Source organism: Trachinotus anak, unplaced genomic scaffold (assembly GCF_046630095.1).
Source record: "Trachinotus anak isolate AG129_WGS33_773 ecotype Australia unplaced genomic scaffold, CSIRO_AGI_Tana_v1 ptg000013l, whole genome shotgun sequence".
Lineage (NCBI taxonomy): Eukaryota > Metazoa > Chordata > Actinopteri > Carangiformes > Carangidae > Trachinotus > Trachinotus anak.
The window spans coordinates 20,181,040-20,202,560 of NW_027273864.1; the positions used below are offsets into that span (position 1 = coordinate 20,181,040).

Below are 21,521 nucleotides of genomic sequence, written 5' to 3' on the forward strand. Positions count from 1 at the left end.
AGCAACATGTCACAGTTATACAGAAATTTCCAGTTGCCTTTTGAGGTACTGTAGCCTGTGTGAGCTTGATCACTTCTAGTGCAAATTTTTGCTGAGACAGCATGTTGCAGTCATCACCTGAGGTGGAGATGCAGTACGATCCCTTGAGAGTAAAACCCGAAGTTGCTGTTTTGATCAATTTTCACTGACTCTGATCTTGTACTTTTTAATTTGGCTCATGGAAACACATTGAGTATATTTAAAAAATGCAGGACATCTTGGGCATCCTCTGTTTTTGTGCTGAGATACTACAAACACTTGCACATACATGAGACACACAATATGTCACAAATGACATGCTTTTTTTGTATAATGCATTTTCACCATGACTATATATGCGTTTGTGTGTGCTGGGGGTTGCGTCACAACTACTGGGTTTGAAGCTGAGGCCTCAGGGCTACCCTGGAGCATATTGTCTCACTTTGCTGTACAGCCCCTCCTGCTGGGAGAGCAGAGAACTTAAATTAATAGTGTAGCAGGAAAGAACCACTTTTTAAGGGGCTTTTTTTTTTTACTGTGCATGTTACAGTCAAATGTGGATCTAAAAAGAGATGTTTATAAGTCACATATTGTAAGAGTACGGTCCAGGTTTTGGGTCAATTTGGAACATGGCTGTTAAATGTACTTTAACAGGACAAGACAATAGATACACATTGCCTGCCTCTTTCACAAACAGGATGCACTTGCTTACTCAAAGAGCAATTGTATTATAACTGCTGTTTGTATTTTGATGAGAATGATCAACTGAATCTGACTTTGTGGATCCAAACAGGAGTAATTTATATGCCACAATCATCCCTTCTTAAAGTCAGAAATAAACGACTTAAAACTGCTGCAAATGGCTTTTTAAAAGAAAGGGAATCACATAAGAACTGGAATTACCACCTCGCAATTAGGATCTTTGATCTTGAATCCTTTAAATGTTTCAGTAAAAAGCTCCAAGACACGATCTCCCACCCTGACAAAGCCAGTCTTATGATGAATCAATACAAAACAGCACATACGACAAACACTGACATAGATTCAAGGTTTAATGCAAGGTTAAATGATTTGTGTACAGTTCAAACTATAAAAGTGTTTATGTGGCAAATTAAATTAATAACATTGACTATGCTGTATAACATGGCCAGCATGTACACTTTGCATTTAAATTAGCATAGTATACTACACTTGAAATAGGACATTTCTGAGATTACACAGCATCTTACCTTGGGAAGATGATCTAAACCATTACCCACCCCCCTCCTACACCCCTTGCTCCCCCTCTGTCTCTCTATCATAATATAAGAAGGCATTGTGGGTTGTTTTTTTTTTTTTTAACAAACAGTGACTCAATGTTAAAAAGCACATTTCACAAATGAAGTCCTTTCTATTGGTTTGTGTCTGTGGTGGGGTCTTGCAGGGATTTTTCTGACAGCTCCTCTTGTCTGGACCTCTGTTCTTTTGTCAGTCTGGGGTCTGAAAATCCTGGGGGATAAAGAATATTGGAAAAGGCATTGGAAAATTTTGTTAAGCCAAAATGGAAACAAAATCTGTATCAGTTAATCTCCTCATGAGATCACTCTGAAATGAATGTACTGTAGATAACAAATCAAATCAAGGAGACTGAGCACATTTATGAAGTTAAGTGGCTTTGTTCCTGCCAAATCAGTTACTTATCTCAAAATAAAAAAGTCTTTTATTCTGTGTCAGCTGAGGTTGTCAAACATTTCATAGGTGATCATTTTAAGTTAGAAATATTAGACCAGTACAAAAGATGACAGTAGAAAACTATAACAATTTTCAAGATTGTTATGTTGTAAGAATTTCTTAAGATAGTGATGACCACTAAATCTTGAACACAACACATCAACAAAATTTCACTCCATAATAGATTTATCCTGTGGCCAGGCACCGTATGTGTTCACACTGTGCATTCTGTGCATTCACAACATAAATGAATTAACATACTGTAACTTACCATTGGAGCCACTTTCCTTCCACTTGAGCTTGTTGTCTTCGGTGTGTCGTGTCCACGTTGAGCGGAAACTCACCAGCTCAGCCGTGATGTGAGCGAGACTCCACTGCAGACCTCTGGAGCTCTCCTTCCAAAGATTACTATTGAGAAATGACAGATTGCTGTGATACTAAGGCATTTTCATTTTTATTTTACCCTCTTACCCTTTTCAATCCTTCTATTTTATCTTTCTTTATTTTCTTTCTCATTTGTTCACAGTGAGGATCAGGTAATTGTAAGTCTCTCCATAACATTGTTTTTCTTGACTTTAAGAGTTAAATGTCTCTTAAAGGAAAAGTTTGACATTTTTTGAAATGTAATTATTCACTTTCTTGCCAAGTGTTGGATGAGAACATTGATATCACTTTAATGGGCTATCTGTTTGATAAATATGAAGCTACAGCCAGAAGCTAACACTGAAAGCTAACAAAGTTTAGCACTGACGACAGTAAACTGGGAAAAATACTCATCTGACTCTGTCCAGTGGTGACAAAATCCATACCAGCACCTCCAAAGCTCACATTATATCTTATCTGTATAAAAACCAATGTAAAAAAATTACAATTTGTGGTTGTTGTTGCTATGCAATGCCAAGCAACTGGCAAAGTCTCCAGCAACATCTCTTGGCCAAGAAATAATCCCCCACACTGCCCCTGTAAAACCACCTAATTATTATCTTACAATACTTTTTGCACAGATTAAAATATAACAAGTTAAGTAGTAAGCTTCAGATGTAGTGGAAGTCTAATTTCTTTGTCTTTTAACAAAGCCAGGCAGCTGTTTCCCCTTGTTGTCAGTCTTTATGCTAATCTAAAGCATGCTATGTGGCTGCTGGCTTTATGACCATATTTAACACACAGATATCAAACTCCTGGCAAGAAAGTGGAGATGTGTATTTCCCAAAATATCAAAGGTTCTTTTAGCCTTCAGTCTACAGTGTGTGCCTCTTCATTCAGTACCAGAACCAAGAATTCCATCAGGTATCACTGTGGTAATACAGTACATGCCCTGCATGTGTATACCTGTGTCTGTTACAGGGGTCTGGTGGACCTGGATTCTCCTCCACCAAAGGAATAACGATCTTTTCAGCCATGTCCGTCAGCAGAGAGAACGTAGGATACACAATGAAGTCTATGAAACCTGCAAGAGTAAATGCTGGCACATCAGCATGTGAAAATCAGATGTTTCTGAGCTATAAAAATGTAAATGTCCCTATGCAATTTCTTTTGCAATAGTAAAGAAATTCAAATGCAGTGCAGTAATTTCAGCAATAACATGTGAAAGGTTGTATCATGCAGCACTGAACTGTTCAACATAAATCAGCATAAAGCTTGCCACTGAGTGGCTTATTGCATTCAGAAAGAGAAGGGAAAGAGAAGTGCAATCATGAAAGGTAAGTTGAGCAACAATACAATACATTTAACTGCAATTTCATGTCTTCATGGGAAGAAATTGTCTTTAAAAGACATCGCTGACAAGAAACCATGTTCTGGAAAGTGTTTTGTGAGACATACCAATCTGGGACTCAGCTACCAGGGTGCTTTTTCGATCACACAGTGGAGAGAAGGGCAGGCCGAGCTCTGCCTCTCTATCACCCTCACAAAGATAGAAAGAGAGAGAGAAGATATCTTAAAGGGCATCCCACACACTGCATGAAAATAACTTGTTAAAGGTTGTTTTATTCCAACACTCGTAACCTGAGACTTTAAGATTGTTTATAGAAAATCATACAAGCGCTTTTGTTTTTTGTTTTTTTTAAGTAACATTAAAGAGGTTTTTCGGAGGGAGGTTTCTCACATCTTATTTTCAAAGAGAGCAGGGCTGCTCAACACCCCCTCTATTCTATTTCTTTTTCAAATCCAGGCAGTGAAAATAGAGGACACACAGAGAGGAGATGACAGTACATAGCAAGTTATTTCTGCATTTACTGGAAAACCACTCCGTTAAAGTGCCAGGTTCACAATGCCTGCCAATTTTTTCACTGTCTTTTGGGAAGGCTCAGTGGGCTTTTACTTGAAAACAGCATTTTAAGTAGGTTGTAAGAACACATGATTGACAGTTTTCTTCCTACAGTAGAGGAGACAAGTCACAACAAGTCCTCCAACCTAAATGACCATTTTGGTTGTATGTCCCTCACATACGAACTACAGCAGCAGGCGTATATTACCGTCATCGTCATGGTAACAACAATAAACATAAGAGGTTAAGGCTGTGGAAAGATCACGGCCTGGTTAGGTTTCGGCACAAAAACTACTTGGTGAGGTTTAGGGAAGAGATTGTGGTTTGGGCAAATACAAGGACTCCCTTAAGGTTAGAGGACCAGCGTCGTCAGGGTAACAGTAATAAAAACATCGTTGAGGATGTCAAATGGTCATGGACAAAAGAAATGATGACAATTGGTTCCACACAGGAAAACAAACAGCACTCTCCTGTGTGAAGGTCCTGTATTTTGCCCAACCACCCAAACCTCTTCTGCCTAACACAGATTTTGTTGGCGTTATGCTGCTACAGTATCTGACTTCCTCCATTGGTCCTGTCATAATTACAACAGCCACTAGAGGTCACCTAACAACAAAATGTAAGAGCGGGTCATAATAACAGACAGTCCTGAAAAAATATGCCAAAATGTTTGAAAACGTCACATTTATCCTAAACAATAAACTAAAAGCACATAATTGTTTAACTCGTGGCATAATCATGCTTCATTTGGTAGCTATGATGCCTAAAGTTAAAGTAGTTCTGGACTTTCAATCCTATCACATGATCTTCATCAGTAGGTGGAGTTAGCCCAGTTGTAAATACAATTGTAGATATTCAAAATGTAAATTTCCTGAGACCTTTAAGGAATTTTCATACATGTTGACTTAAAAGTATGACAAATGTAACATCTACGAAAGGCACTCAGCTGCTAATGAAACTCAAAAGCTCCAAAATCTTTATTAAACAGACCTTGACGTGAGTTTAGGGGCAAAATTGAACTTTAATCAAGAAACAGAACATTTTGACTCGTGTTCCAATATTCAGTAATATTCGTGTTCTACTGTTAAAGGTGCAATGTGTAAGATTTGGCCAAAATTTTAGTTTAAAATGTTCAAAAAATGAACTGACACTTGGTTTGCCATATTATGACCACTTGATATTACTGTTATGAGATTAGGCAGGATTGAGCAGGGAAGGAGGGGGGTGAAGAGGTGAAATGCTGCCACCTATGAATGTGGAACAAGTAGCATGATCTTACACATGATACCTTTAATAACTCGCGACTCCAAAGAAGGGTGGACAGCCAGTTTGTCTGGTTTTCACTTTTTATCAACATTGATATCCATTCATGTTTTCAATTTCCATTGACACGGTAAAGCCCCTTGAGTTTCTCTCAAAGAAGGGAACATTTGGAAACACCTGACCTGTCTTTCTAACACTTGGTGCTGTCATATATGGTTCCATTATCTCTGTGGATTATCTTACTAACTGCACATGTACGGGAACAAAATCTCAATAAACCAGTTTCAAAATATGAACCCACTATCCAATCATCAAACAAATAATTCCCATTAATGTTATATAGAATAATCATAATAACTCAATTCCCATTCTTTTCTAATACTATGCATAAAATAATAAACTCCTCAATATTATTCATGTTCAGTTTTGGCTCTTAAAGTGAAATTGCTTTGTCTGATTCTGTTCCTAAGCTTGAGAATGGCTTTTGAACCAAACAAAACAACAAAATAACCTAACCTTAAAGGTTACACTTTGGCAGTCTACTTCACCTTTAAGTTTAAATTGTTTGGTTACATACACTTATGGCCCCCCTTAGGTCAAGAACAAACTTCTAGAGTCAGCTTTTCATGCGGTCTGTGAGTTTTTAAAGGCAACATCATTATTTCAACATATCTGGGTCAATCGATTCTCGGCAGATGATTTCCAGACTTACTGTAAATCTTGAATAAAATCTAGTCTTCTAAGATTTAGTCTGGCTTCAGCAACCAAAGTGCATGTTCAGTAAACTTTTCAAAGAGACTTTCCTATCTCTAACTGTCTCTCCTTCACACTTAAAGCGATATGTATGTCGTTTTCTTTAGACGTAATAAACCTCTTTGAAGGTTTTCCATTCTCAGTTTCAGACTCGGATGAGTCATTTAAACCAACCTTTAGACTCACTGATCATTCTAATCTAATTCTAATAATGAGAGACAAACCTATTTGCAGAGTAGAAATGCTCTGAATATACTGTACCGGAAGAGAGAATGCGTTTCTTTACAATACTTAAATCAAAATGTTACACTTAAGATCTGACACCTATACTTAAAATAAGACTCGACAACACTGACGAAACACTGAGGCAAAAACAACACAGTAACTAAAAAGCTTATCTAGCACAAAAGATACAACTCTACATCCTATCATTTCTGTATTTATTTAGTCATATTTTCTGTTAATGTTATGCACCTACTTTAGAGGTCAGAGGTTTACTCACACCTTAGCCAAATACATTTATACTCAGTTTTGAGCAATCTTTGACATTTAATCCTAATAAACATTACCTGTTAGAAGGTAGGTTAGGATCACTACTTAATTTTGAGAATGTGAAATGTTTGAATAAAAATAGAGAGATGTATTTATTTTAGCTTTTATTTCTTTCAACATGTTGCTTCAATATATCCACATTTTCCATCCACATAATGCCATCTGTTTTATGAAGTGCACCAGTCCCTCCTGCAGCAAAGCACCCCCACAACATGGTGTCTCCACCCCCGTGCTTCACAGTTGGTATTCTTCATCTTGCTAGCCTCACCTTTTTTCCTCAAAACATACAATGGTCATTATGGCCAAACTGTTACATTTCAGTTTCATCAGACCACAGGACATTTCTCCAGAAAGTAGTGTTTCTTTATCTCTGAGCAGCCTTTGAGTTTTCACAACAGAGGACTTGTTTTACTGTAGATATAGACACTTTTGTACCTGAATCCTCCAGCATCTTCATAAGGTCCTTTGCTGTTGTTCTGGGATCGAGTTTAATTTTTCACACTAAAGTAAGTTCAGCTCTTGGAGGCAGAACACGTCTCCTTTCTGAGTGGTATGACACCTGCATGTTCCCATGGTGTTTATACTGTACTTGCATACTGTTGTTCGTAACACATGAATGTGGTTCCTTCAACTGTTTGGAAATTGCTTCTGGAAATTTTTCTTGGCTGATTTCTTTTTATTTTCCCATTATGTCAAGCAAAGAGGCACTGAGCTTGAGGTAGGCCTTGAAATACTTCCACAGGTACACCTTCAGTTAACTCAGATTATGTCAATTAGCCAATCAGAAGCTTCGAAAGCCATGACATCAACATGCTGGAATCTTCCAAGCAGTTTCAAGGCACAGTCAACTTAGTGTTGCTATTTAAATTTCAGACCCAATGCAATAGTGATATAGTGAATTAAAACCTTATCCTTACCAACTTGTCAAAACTATAATTTTGTAATATACAATCTGTGGAGTGGTTGAAAAGTGTATGAAAGTGAGAGTGTATGTATTTCCCAAAACATTGCACTATTCCTTAAACCAAGAGGAACGATTATGCGTTGTAGCATTCCAACTTGTTCTCTATTGGTTTTGAGAAAAGAAAAGAAAAGAAAAGAAAAGAAAAGAAAAGAAAAGAAAAGAAAAGAAAAGAAAAGAAAAGAAAAGAAAAGAAAAGAAAAGAAAAAAGAAACAGTGAAACTGACAGTTTGGGTCCATTAGAGTTCCTACCTGCCTGAAAAACTCCTCCATCAGGGCTTTGGTCCAGCGAGAGTGCAGAGCCCAGGGCTTGGACGGATGGCTTATGTCAGCCGTGTGAAGTAACAGAGACAGTGCTTTGGGCTTGTCAATCCTGTTGGAGAAAGCATAATGGACTTCTTGTTTTTGTTGTTGTGCTGTTGTGCCCCCAGACATGACTGAAGAGCAGACATGACACGAACCAGCATTACAGTAATTTGCCTGTCTGCCTCTTTGTGTAGGATAGTTTTTATAAGCTTAATCTGCAGTGAACATTCATTTGTAAGCTTGTGATTATGCAACAACAGCACAGTCCATTAGCGTTACCGCTCTTGTTGTTGTAGAGAGGATTTCATCGCTTTGACTTGGAGTAGGTGGGAGGACATGTCTGTGGACAACACCATCTCTATAACCAGTGATCGCAGCTCCCTACAACAAAAACACACACCAAGACACACAGTTTACTAGTTGACCTTGTATTATCGGTAGGAACTGCATAAAAAGCAGGCAGGAAGACACAGTGGGGTTATAAACTTTTCAAATTTCCTGATGGATTTTCTTGTTCCCATGGTAACACTGGCTGCTATAAAAGCCAATTAGAGTATAGTGATGGTGTTTATCTTTGCTGATATCTGTAGAGTTCTTCCATTAATATCACAATCCCATACTGTATCTATGCTGTATGAAGCATCAGGCTCCATGAGTATATAAACTGTAAATACAGTATAAATATTTTCTCATCACAAACTCTACTCCAGTGTACACAACATGTGTTTACATTCACAGGAATATATGGAAATATATATGGAACGTATTTAGTTTAATGTCATGATGAGTGAAGATTAACCATAGTTGACATTTACTTCAGTTGTTAATGTAAATTCTGTCACAAAATTATCTCACTGATAACATCTCTGATTGTCAGTAGAAGCACATGTGACTCATTCACTCTTCTACTGCTGATTAGTGAATGAGTCACTAACTAGTAATAGTAAAGTGATCCTGTATTGATTCATAATTGAGACATTTTATCTCTGGAGGTCAGAGGTCAGGGTTGACTAGAGGAGCAGCTTCAGAATGTCTTACTAAGTGTAATTCATGGCAGACAGATAATTACCCTCATGGGGTTTTTGTCCCCATCGCTGCCAATATGTCACTCCAGCTGTTCTTATTTCCATGTAAAAAAAAAGAAATCTACACTTGAGTTATTTTTATATTTTTCTTATTGTCATATGACATGAAAAGACCAAAAACCAACAACATGTGTCTCAGTATTTTCTGACTTCCCCAGTGACACCCCATCTTTCCTTCTGAGGTAGTATATATTTCACAGAGTTACAGTTTTAAGTTCACAAATTACTGTTTTTCTTTCTCTCTAGACTAAATAATTTAATAAGACTTGGGCACTTGATGTAGATTTGGTATTCCAGAAAGTATTTATAGTATGGTGTGTGGGACTGACTAAAACTATAGTGCACATGTGCCCACTGATGTGTTTTAAATTTTTGGAAAAATGGAGGTCTATGGCACAGAGAAAAAGCTACTGATATGTCTGACTTTAGCTGCACAAGAAATATTTATTCGTATGATTAATTCATTGTTTGTTTTTGGTCTCTTTTAATGGGATATATTGTCAATACGAAAAATATCTTCTATTCATGCTATACAGATAATAACTCTCACTATGTCAATGTCTCCTTCTGCAAATGTCCATATTAAAATTGGCCAAAAATTCAAAAGTATGCAACTCAATAAGTCTTCCAAAGTGATCCCACCACTTTTTTGTTTTTAAAAGAACTAATTTTGGTTTTAATCTTGGTTTTGTCAGATATCTTCAATTTGTGTTAACTGTGGTAAAGGTTTGTGTTGGTGTTTGTTGAACACCCTCTGAAAGATTTTCATCTCTTTCTGTTTCAGTAATTGATTTCTCAGAACACTCACAGACAGGTCAGAATGGATACATTCAGTTTTGAAGTTATGTAGGTTGAGGGAGCACTTGGGTTTTCCCAGCAACAGTGCTCTGCATGCTTGTTGTTCAAAAGTCAACTGTTAAGATGGGTTCATTTTCATTTCTGTCTCTGGTCTCACTGTGATTGTTTGATCACTGGTGAAAAGTACAGGGTTCATTTAGAAGTCTCTTCAGTATATGGGCATTTGGTGTTGATATCTTAGATGGCTAATAAATTATTGTAAGTTAAACTCCATTATTGCTGTGCTGGAAATTTCTTGACATCAAAGATGCCAACTTCATTTATACAGAATAACAAAGAACAAAACCTTTTTTCTGCATTCGATTTTCCCATTAAACTTCTATTAGCTATTGTATCAAATTATGTCATCTTACATCCATTCCTCCCGTGTCAAATTAATGAAGATGTTCATCTGGTCGTCCTGCAGCAGCCGAAATGCTGCACTCAGGTGATGGCTTTCCTGTACCGACCGGTCATTGTAGATCAATGCAAACTCAGACCTGGAAAACAGATGGAGGGTGAGAGGGGAAGAGAGGCAGGAGAGTGGGACAGAGTAGAGAGAGACACAAATAGATGGATGAGTATAATGTGAGTGTGCAACACTGTGGTCATATGGGTGGAAGAGTATGGGATAAAAGCAGAGTCCTCAGGGAGTCATTAAAGCACAGTGACTGCAGGTCTGTAATGATGGATTTAAAAGTGCTGAAGAGCGGGATGTGATAAAAACGGGCACCATGTTGGTATTAATGACTCAGTATAGCAAGTTAATTAACCAATTCTCAATCAGGCATTCCGTGTCCACTCATTTGCATAATCTACTTTATTAGACTGTTAAAAAGTGCACAATAAAAAGTTTTCCAGTCAGCAATTATTTTGAATCTACTGCCACCCCTCACAGTTAAACCAATCAATGAACACATTTCTTGTGAAAATGCTTCAAAGTCAACACTCAGTTGTGTGTTAAAATGTCTTTTGGGAGCTGAAAACATTTTTAGTTTCAGTGGCCATGATCAGTTTGAGTCCATGTTGTTACCTATGGTCTATTAGTGACAAAATTTCACGCTGGAAAAAGAAGAGGTAGCACTTGATTTTATAGGCCCATTATTTCCTAAAAATGTCCTATAAAGACAGTCTCCTGGTAAAATAATTTGGTGCTACAGTTGAAATAGAGACAGTGCTCTGTCTCAGTAACAGATATTTTACCCTATGGTAGTGAATGGTGCACTGAAATCCTGAGGTAGGCTACTGAAAAGATTTCCCCATTCCTTTGGAGAAGATTCACTCTGAATAAATACAAACAAGGCTAGTGTATTTATACAGTAAACACAGTAGAACCATATGGACAAAATCAAGAAATTAACCTGTTTTTTTCTGATTTTTCCTGTCCATCCTATAAATTAAACATCTACACTGCTCCTTCTTACTCTTAAGAACCTTATTAAGAAGCTCTTACTGTAATAAGAGCTCCAGATCCCATCTTAACAGATCCAGTTTAATGTTAATTGTTTGTGTTAATTTTTGCGAGAAGTTGTTAATTTCCTTGAAAGATGCACTCCATGCCAATTTGCCTGTAAACAATTAAAAATGTTCTAGTTCAACTCAACTGCTGTTCACTGACTATGACTGACAGTACATCAGCAATTAATTAATGAATTAAGTAATTAATGAGCAAATCAGAAATGGACCGGTTGGACATTGTCTCCTTTACTCCATTAAATTACATAGTCAAAGCTCCAAAGGTTTCAATTAACATATTTAATGTTTGTTTTTTTTTCACTGTGAATATAAATTGAAGTTGATCACAGCCAATAGTCCTCATTAAGTAACAAACAACAAAGTCATAACTGCCAGTATTTCAAGCCTACAGGTGCGTGCTTGACAATGTTTGAAGATATAATTTGGGTGGAGTATGATTTTATGATAATGCTGTTTAGATACTGTAACTAAGATATGTTATCTTATTGTGGACAGCCATCTTTGTGCTTTATTCCCAAAATAAAGCATGATGATGATGATGGGTGCCAAGAGACTGCGTTCTTCAGCCCTCCTATGTGGAAACTCAACATCTAAAAATACTGTGTTCCCTCCATGAACATGTGTTTGCTTTAGAGTGCTCTCCCTCTCTCTCTTTCTAAAACTGCACAAAGGCCTTTAGTAACACTACCGTACTATTTCTACATTGGCTGACATCTTTTACTATTCTACATTTTCACAACAGGATGCAGCACATATATATATATAGCTGGTGCTTTATAAGACTGGGTTAATAAAACATGTTTCAGAGAAAGAGCTTACTTTGTGTGGATGTGAAAGTTGTTTGTGGTTCCTGTGTGTTCGTAGTCGTGGATAGCTGCAGCAAACAGAGACGCCATCACCTCAAGCTCTGTCAGCCAGTGCTTTATAGAGACAGTAGGCAAAATAAATAAACATAAAAAAACTGCACTTTGACAGGAACAGGTTAGTTTTTATGTTAATGTATCAAATAGAGTTAGTATTGCAACATGAAAATATAATATTTACTGATATACTGTAAGTATAAGTAAGAACCGTTCAGTCAAGGAACAAACAACTGATCCATCACTTTTCTTTAAAATCACTTGGATTTATTGGATAAAGCTGCTGTATTTTTGTAATCACCAACACATCCTACTAACCAGTATTGCGTGCATAGAAGCCTGATGTAGTAGGTTATTCCTCTGTTTCATAAACCTCCATCGTTGTTCAAAAACTAGAGTCTACATTAGCACTGGGCTATTCATGTATAGCATTGCACATCCTTCAGGCCACAGAGTGCAGGACACATTAACATGATATTTGGGTATGATATTTGGGAGTAAAACAATGCTTTATCCTCCTTTCTAGACCGCTGGCAGTTATTTTGACAAAATACATAAGCAGAGTAGGTGGGATTATTTTAGAGGCTATCTCCTGGAGGTAGTGCATACTGGCACAGATTAGATCAAAGATATGTATCAAAGTCATTCATTTTCGGCACACAGTGACCATGACTAAAGTGGTCGTTTGACATTACCAAATGAGCCATATTGTTGCGCTGCGTGACGTGTTCCTTCAATTTATGGCTTCAGTAAGAACAAATGGGCTTTGTCCTAAGTGTCACAGACAGGTTTGGGAGGGTTGAAAGAGTTGAGAAACAAACAAAACTTATCGGTGGTTTTTATCTTTTCATAGTCTTTGCTGACATTGGGCGAAAAAATAGAAAAAACACAGCCACTGATAAAGCTAAGAAAGTATTCAGGTGAGTGCAGTGTACCACGAGTCCCGAGCGCAGCAGCAGGCAGTGCAGTGTTTGAGTCACATCAGCAGCATGGACATGGCTGTGGTAGGGGTTGTTGTATTTGCAGTATCCTCTCTCCAGCGCAGACAGGAACTCTGTCAGGCACGAGATGGGGATCTGCAAAATACATTACATAATCATTACAACTGTGTTTAAGAATCCAAGGTTCAAGAGTTTGTTTCAATTTGTACACATAATCATACTGTTTAAAACCACTGTTTCTTCAAACACCACAAATTGTTAATAAAACCCATATGTCTGATTATATCTGCAAATTACAACACAAGTTTTCCACAGAAGTGGAGTTTACAATGACTCTAGTGATGACATTAACTATTTTTCACCCAAAGCACTGACACTCTTGCATATCTATAATAACATATTGTGAAAGTGGAATTAAACCTTAACCTTAAAACGGCTGTTGAGCTCGTATCTGGTGATCAGCTCAAAGAAAAGAGTTTGTAGCGCGTGATCAGAGCTGGCCGAATTCAGGGCAAACACATCGAAACTCCAGCGGTCAACATCCTGCGGAGAGAGACAAGAAAGTGCGTTATTGATATATACTTGTGCTGAGTATACTATTTCTTTTGTGGTCTTCAATTTATTGCACAAACACACGACACACTGTGAGATTTATGATTAGTAGGGGCTTACCCTGAGGCAGTTTACAACCACAGCAGGTTGGTCTGGCATGGCTGCAGTGTAGGCCCTCTTGAACATCCTGGAATAATGCAATGTTTATGTTGAGTTCAGTTAAAGTTCAGATGTTGATACTGTGCAGTGAACTCGACTCAGGAGCTGTTTATATAAATCCTCCAAAGTCCCTGTCCTCTTTGGAAGGATGTTTTAAAGAGTAAAGGAGGTTAATGTTTCACAGTGCAGTGCAGCTGTCTGTGTTTTCTGTGGCTGTAACAGTAACAACACTGTATGAGCTTATATTAGAGTTATAGCACAGATAAAGAGATCAGTCATTTACAATGGGAGTTTTATGGTATGAGATGATCATGTCCTTATATTATTGTATTTAGGTGTCATAAAGAAAACATATAGCTGAATGACTACTTCTGTATCTTTTCTACAGCAGCTGAATTTGGATTTGTTGAACATTTGTCCCACATCGCCTAAGTATCATAACTTTTGATACATTGAGCAAATATGTTGTTATACCTCTCCACAAATATCCCAGCCTGCACTGCATGTACAATGCTGCGGAACTTGGGCTTCTCATCTGAGCGTCGCACAGGCCGTCGAACCCTCTGGGTGAAAGTGGATGCCAGCCAGTCGGTGACCTCCGAAGGCACCCCGTCTGACTGCAGCTGCTGAAGATCGTCCTCAGAGTCCAGACACTGCCTGAGAGAGACACCAGACATACACACATACACACAAACGCTGATTGTTAGTCAGATGGTATGAAGACACAGAGTCAATGACAGACGCTGGATGAAAGCACTAAACGATCAAGTTTTTAAGACTTCTTCAGTGGCAGTTATACATTTTGTCATAAAACTTCTGCAGATCTCTGTTATTGCTTAAGTTGCAGAGCTTAAATCTAAGGAAGCTAAACTCTTTAATGGTGCTATATGTGCGTTTTGCTATTGCTACATAGCCAACATTAGCATTAACAGCTGTTTTCTTATTAGTCAAAAGGAAACATTGCAAGTTTAGCTTCAAACCTCATTCCTTTACTCGCCAAGAGCTGTTTCCAGTGGAGGAAACGTCACCAATTTTAACTCTTGTTTTGCTTCTATTTCTATCACTTCTTGTCTTCAACGGAAGTTAGCTAACTAGCCCCGGTCTGTCCCTTCTCATGATACTACTTTGTGATAGCGTCCAGTCTGCCATCGGCTCAGAATGAGAGGATGAAGAAGTAACACAGATCAGAGAATGTATTCTCATCTCTTATCTTGTAAATGCACTATTGACATGTCTTGGCATGCAACCGTGATCATGATCATCACCCAATCCCATCAAGAAACAATGCTAGGTGGCAAAGAAAACTTAAATAAAGCACCTTTGAGTGAATATTACAGGAACATATTTAGAAATACACCGGCAGGTAGCTTAGCCTAGCCTGGTAGCTACTGCTGTCAGCCAACAAATAGTCAAGCACATAACACTTGATAAAACAGCACATGCTTACACTTCAGTTTTGTATGGTTTGAACAAACATGTTAGAGATATATAACATGTTAATAAAAAAGCTGTAAGTGAGCTGGTAGGCAGATTATGTTTCTTTTGGACATGGCCAGGCTGGCTGTTTCCCCTGTTTCCAGTCTTTGTGCTAAACTAAGCTCACCTGATAGCCGTAGTCTCATATCGGAATCAGAATCAGAATCTGTTTTACTGCCAAGTAGGGTTTCACGTACCAGGAATTTGTCATTGTTATTTACCATACACGATGAGAGTGGTATCAATACCCTCATTTAAATCTCTCACAGAAAGTTAAAAAAGTATATTTCCCAAAGATTTCAATTAAAAACTTTCACTAAAAAAGCTGTAGAAAGATATATTATATTACTTCTATAATGAGCTCAGTGATATTTAGAGGTATAGTGATTTAAAAGCTAGACAATTTCAATGGAAGCAATGACCTCTTTGAGAATCACATTTCTTTCACATGAATTTTAAGTGAAGTTCTAATCTTTTCTTTTTGCAGCACTATTGGGCTGAGGCCAAATTGTCCTGTGTATGCCAATAAATCCGGCTCTGCTAGTAACGAGGAACATTTTCAGCATGGAGCAAGTGATTTCATACATGAAAACTGATCTAAAATGTCAATTAATTAGCTTTTGTTTTCAAATGTATATTATCCCACTACAGTCTACCTTGTTCCATCAAGATAAACTGCCTCTAGTAACGACGCTGTGAAATCCAGGTTCTTTTTGATCTCTTCAAAGTCGACATCTTTCTCCTCCAGCTGTTTCAGCATGCTCCTTAGCCTGAAAGGAAACATAATCATGCATTTGGATGTGATCAAAACAAAATAAAATGAAAGACACCCTTTTTGAAAGTACTGGGAAGCCGTTTCACCTCTCAAAACAGCAATCACTGACAGGCAGTAGTGGTGTGAAAATGGTTGGAGGTTACAGTACTTGGGCATCAAAGTCGTCACATTCAATCACACTGGGTACAGCAATAAGTTATAGCTACAGACAAAAAGGTCATTTTGAATAAAATGGCCTTGTGTGATAGAGCCTTTCTAAACATGGCTCTGTAAATTGATGGCACTTGTTGTTGTCTCGAGTGAGCAAAACAAGGTCCGAGAAGTGCTTTAACAACAGGTTGAGATATTTCCCCGTGAACGGAAAGACTTCATTTGGAAGCGATTTAAATGCCAAGCTGTCCAAAGAAAGCTAGTGGCAAAAGGGCATCGTTAGTGCCAAATTTTCCATGAGAGGAAAACTTCCCATGGTCAGGGTCTTATGTAACCAACATTCTGTCAAAGTGGGCCCTTTGAAGAATCCTGTTTTTGAGTTTTTAAGTGTTAGCCACATTGTGATGTAAACATGTTGCTAACTCTAGGTTTTGAAACTTTTAATCAAATTACAAAATAAAATTGGTGGAAATGCATTAATCTCCTGCAGTGTAATAAAAAGCAAATGCCCAGAGTTCAAGTCACCTACACTGTAACCCACCTTGTGTTAATGAAATCTTATCTCTGTGTTAAACCCAAAAGCTTTCACAGATAATACAGCATCTGATGAACAATCTCACCCTCAGTTTATCGAACTAAAATCTTCATGCTTCAATAGGATTTTATTTTCTTCTTGACCGTTTGAAAGAGAGCTTTATTTGATATGCTAACACATTTATGCCTCAGATAATTCCTCTGAAACATTTTTGGTGGGCTGCCCATATGGTACCGTGACCAGATCGATTGTGTTCAAACTGCGCCAGGCCACGCTGTGGAGCCAACTCCTGGGGATGAGATGCTCACAGCTTTTCAAGTGTTTATCACGCTGGCAAAGGCTTTCAAAAGCTGTTGAGTCATAAAAATAGCATGCATCTGAATACCACCGCTCACTTTCAATCTCAAGTAATCTTTCGTGATAACACAGTCTTTTTTGTTCCAACTGTTCGCCGTAGAAGAGCCTCTGACAGGACGTTTACAGGAAATTACTCGTCAAGTGCACTTGAGAAACTTTGTTTATAGAGACAAATCTCCCTTTGGCTCAAACTTTGTTGAATCTACACACTGCATAGTGTCATCCCTACTAAGTGCATATCAGAACAGTAACGTACAGGTGTTTGAATGGTATCAGCTCTGTCAGCAACAATCTTTAAATATATTTCTTAAAAACAGGAAAATTAAATGTTAAATTTAAATCCACATCAGATTATATCCCAGTTCACTATAACGTGCTATGAAATGTAACTTCTAAATATTGACAAACATGACAAAACAAATGTGTGAATTTCTGTCAAAAAATAACCCCAAAACACCTTACAAGATTTAGAGCTGTGAGCTGTGCAGACACTAATACATCAATGTGTTAACCAAAACAAAACCACATGACCCATCACCTCTGCAGCACATTTCCCTCCCACAGCGAAGCATGCGTAAGTTGAGTGTTCACGCAACCACTTCGGAGCAACAAGTGTTTGTTGCTAAGCGCATTCAGATACAATCTTGATGAACTGAGCATGAAATTTTGTAAAAGAAGGGTACTTGTCTTTGTGAAAGATACTTTTTAAGGTAAGAATAACCTTTTCATTTTTTTCCCTACAGTATATATACAGACATAAAATGTGTCAAAAAAATCCACTGCGGTGCGATGCCTTATCACTCATCACTGTTCATTGCAGGGTTTGTTTTTGAGTCACATATTTCCATTGCTGCAAAACAAGAAAACTACTCCCACATCAGAATATGATCCAGACAGCCTTACTGCACCAAATGCTACTTGTGTTATCACAGATGTAGCATGTTGGGTTAAGACTTCCAGCCTTATTTATGCACTAACAGAAAGGCTGAACATGTAGATAGCTGACTATTATATAATCTGTACTAATCTTAGCCCCCTGCCTTACCTAGAGATGGGGATCTGCAGCCGTTTCTTACGGATTCGCACCAGTTCAGCCATTCCACACTCAAGCTGTGCCCTAATGGACCCCAGAGTTCAATAAAAAAAACAATAAGAGGATGAAAAAGAAAAATTATTGCAGAGAAGTAGTAAGCAGAAAAGTTCTCCAAACCACCAACGCAAACTTTGTGTGTCCTGAGACAGACTTCTGTTTCAACAGCTTTCCCACCCACTTCTGGGGGACCTACTCCACTTCACTCTGATTGGTTACACAGGCCCAGACTGTGTCAGTATGTGTGTGTATGTGTGTGTGTGTGTGTGTGTGTGTGTGTGTGTGTGTGTAAGAGAGAGAGAGAGAGAGAGAGTGCCTGGTGTGTGTGCGTGTCTTTGTCAGTGAGTGAGTGTTTGTGTATATGTGTACATCCGTTTTGTGAGGTGAGTTAGTTGACCTGGCTCACTCATGAAGTGTTGACTGCGAGGCTTTCAAGCCATGTGTACTCAAATCCCAAATGAGAATTTTCCACCGCAGCCGCAAATCAGGGAACTACACAGAGACAGTCTTTCACCGAAACCCACCAGTCACCCGAACCAAGATACATAAACAACGCTTGTCCTCGAAAGCCACCCACAACAGCCTGATAGGTTAACTACTGTTCTCTGTACCGCTGTGCTGGGGGTAAATGGGCACCCTTACATTTATTTATATAATAAATAATATTTTTTTGTGGCCCTGATCTGTGAAAAGTCACAACGCAAACAGAAAAAGATTTTGCAAGATGTGAAAAAAAATGCACAAGATACTAAAACTGCTGTGACAGCTTCAATCAACAGCACAGAGGCTCAAATCATAATTAAAATTATATCAGTCGTTTATTTTAATGGCAGAGACAAAACGTTTTAACTGACTTCCCTGATCAACAAATGTCACTTTAGTGTTTTGTTAAGTCCGAGAAAAAAAGGGCAGTTTTCTGTCCGTTGAAGCACCAAAAAAGGAAAGCACACAAACCTTCAAGATGAGACAATGAAAGTCATCCCTACACACTCTTACAGTTGTAGGTCCTAAATCCATTACTAGTCTTTATTTATAGAGTATTGTGAGAGCTGTGCTACAGCATGGCTTGGGAAAGCCCCCTGCATGCTGTCAGTCTCCCTCCTTGCTTGTCCTGCTTTGACTGCTGGGTCAGACTGACTCTCATGCTCCCATGCTCTTTGACATGCCACGACGTATCGCAAAGTTGAAGAGAAGCAACACTACGACATATGATTCTCCATCTCATGTGTCACTTTAGGTTGCCTTTCTCCCACCAAAAGAAGTACTTAATGTTGTATATATAGAGAATCAACACATAGAAATTCCAGAGAGTAGACTGTGATGTCAACTGAAAATGTCAATTAAATGCTACAGAAGAGGAATTCATCCGGTGTCAGTGTCAGTCAGTTAAAAACTCTAAACTCATTTCCCTTTGAGTGCTTGCCAGCCTTTTGCTTTACACTCTAAACTAGTGCTTTATTTTTTTTCCCTCCATTCATCCGTCATCCTCTCAGTCTCCCTCTGATGATGACGAACGTACACCCTCTGATCTTTCTATGTCAAACCAGTGACCTGAGCCAATTATTATTCACAGACTCTACACTTCAGAGAGAGAAATCTGACTTAGTGGCATCATAAATCACATCAAAATGTTGCGTGTCTCTGCATGGGAACGAGATGTTCAAGAGAGTGAGGGTGGTGAGGGGCACAGAGAGCAGTCATTTTGGTTTTTATGACAGTGGAATCAAATATATTTCACCCAAATCAAACAGTTTTTGACTTAACATAGTAGTCAAAGGTTTAACGTCTCTGACTACAGCTTCTCTGGTCTCTGGGATGAACTTCACACCCAGTAAACCATCTGGGTTCGATTAAAGGCTGGTGCATCCAGATCACAAAAATCATGTTTTCCCACTTAGCTGTATCTCCTGTGGTATGAGGCCATGCAGATAGTTTTGTGTGTATTTTATCAAGGAGTTTTCTGCCTCCACCCAAGAACAATGAGAGTGATGGTACGTTGCTTGCCGTGCTCCCAGCTTTGAAAAATTTAAAATTCCAGCAGCAAGCTCTCTTTCTGGAAGAGAACAATCCACAGACATCAATGGGAACATTCAGTATTGTAACTTCTTTCTACCTAAAAAGTGTCTTGTGTGAATCATTCACACTAACAAAAATGTGATCTCTAAAAAGACATGTTAATGTTGAATTTTTAGCCACACTAGCGGTGTGGCTCTGGGGATGACTAGGTTTGCTGGTTGGTCACCTGGTCCACTATTTTGGTCAAGACTCAGATATCTCAACCACTATTGGATGGATTGCTATGAAACATTAATGGATGGATCCATCACTCATCATTAGATCATCATTTTAATTTGCCCAATACTTTACTTTACTACCAAATACGTGGAAAACTAATGACAGCTCCATCAGCTTCATCTGTGCTTTGTATTTAGTGCAAAATGCATCTGTATGTTGTGGAAGAACATGACACAATGACACCTCACTGCACAACACACCATTCACTGTACAAACTAATCTATATCCTTCTGCAACTTCATGGCCAGTAAAATGTGGCTGTAAATATACATGCATGCAAAAAGTGTAGCGTCAGAAGAATAAAACATTGGAAGCAGTATCTTACCGTTCAAGTGTGGTCCTCCATGTCACAAGACTAAGATGTCTATCATCTGCTCTGTGTACTTTACAAGTCGGTGTCATGACCTCTGGCTCTGAACACTGCTGCAGACCATGTGTGTGTTTGTAATTGTTTGTAAGAGAGCTACAGAACGAGCTTATGCTTCTGTGTGTAGCTATAAATCTAGCATGTGTGATTGTCTATTTGAATATGCATGTATACTGTATAGCTGCTACAGTTAATCTATGCTGCTCCGTTTACGCTCACAGATATGTCTAGTCCTTTCCTCTCTGTAATGACACTGTATTTGCAGTGTGTTTACAGTATTTGTGTGTGTGTGTGTGTGTGTGTAATCTTCAGTGTTCCACAAGTCAGCAGGACTGGCTGTGCGTCACAAACACAATCAGCAGAGAGTCTTTATATCAGGACTAGAGTTTCCACCATTAACTGTCCTCAGAGTCTTGGAACAGGATAAACTGTGGAGCTACAAGGGAATACTTAATTTGCATGCAAAGCCTTAACTTGCAGAAAATACACATATGATCACAGCATTATTCCTAATCTTTTCTAGCATTAATACAAGCAATAATCCAAATTTTCAATGTAATTATTTTGCTTTACAAAAAAACAACAGATCACATCGGTAACCCTTCACTTTATCCCCCCTAATTTAGCATTTATAAAAACTATGTAAACAGTTTATAACACAATATGATGCCTGGTTTAATTTGAATAAATCAGATCTAAAGTAGTAAAAAAATATCCAAAATTTTACAAAAAAGGAA

General features: G+C 38.3%; 1 protein-coding gene across 1 annotated transcript; it reads right to left on the reverse strand.

The window, feature by feature from the left end:
* Nucleotides 1-1,057: 1,057 nt before the first annotated feature.
* Nucleotides 1,058-18,285, reverse strand: LOC139630952 (dual specificity calcium/calmodulin-dependent 3',5'-cyclic nucleotide phosphodiesterase 1B-like). Its single transcript, XM_071494825.1, has 14 exons — nucleotides 18,078-18,285; nucleotides 15,872-15,985; nucleotides 14,214-14,396; nucleotides 13,701-13,767; nucleotides 13,455-13,571; nucleotides 13,023-13,163; nucleotides 12,047-12,147; nucleotides 10,126-10,251; nucleotides 8,109-8,210; nucleotides 7,776-7,896; nucleotides 3,550-3,631; nucleotides 3,058-3,175; nucleotides 2,000-2,136; nucleotides 1,058-1,506 (listed from the first exon to the last, which is right to left on the reverse strand). Exons 1-14 carry the CDS (start codon nucleotides 18,128-18,130, stop codon nucleotides 1,409-1,411), a joined length of 1,560 nt encoding a protein of 519 aa, XP_071350926.1. The 5' UTR covers nucleotides 18,131-18,285; the 3' UTR covers nucleotides 1,058-1,408.
* Nucleotides 18,286-21,521: the final 3,236 nt, after the last annotated feature.

What these genes read in the sequence shown, in the direction of transcription:
- LOC139630952 (XM_071494825.1), bottom strand. Translation starts at nt 18,130, where the DNA reads ATGGCTGAACTGGTGCGAATCCGTAAGAAACGGCTGCAGATCCCCATC. An exon ending in AGCTCAACAGCCGTTTTAAG is followed by an intron (nt 13,164 to 13,454) that starts GTTAAGGTTTAA and finishes TGTATTTTGCAG; the next exon opens with ATCCCCATCTCGTGCCTGAC. An exon ending in TCTCTACAACAACAAGAGCG is followed by an intron (nt 7,897 to 8,108) that starts GTAACGCTAATG and finishes TTTCTCCAACAG; the next exon opens with GATTGACAAGCCCAAAGCAC.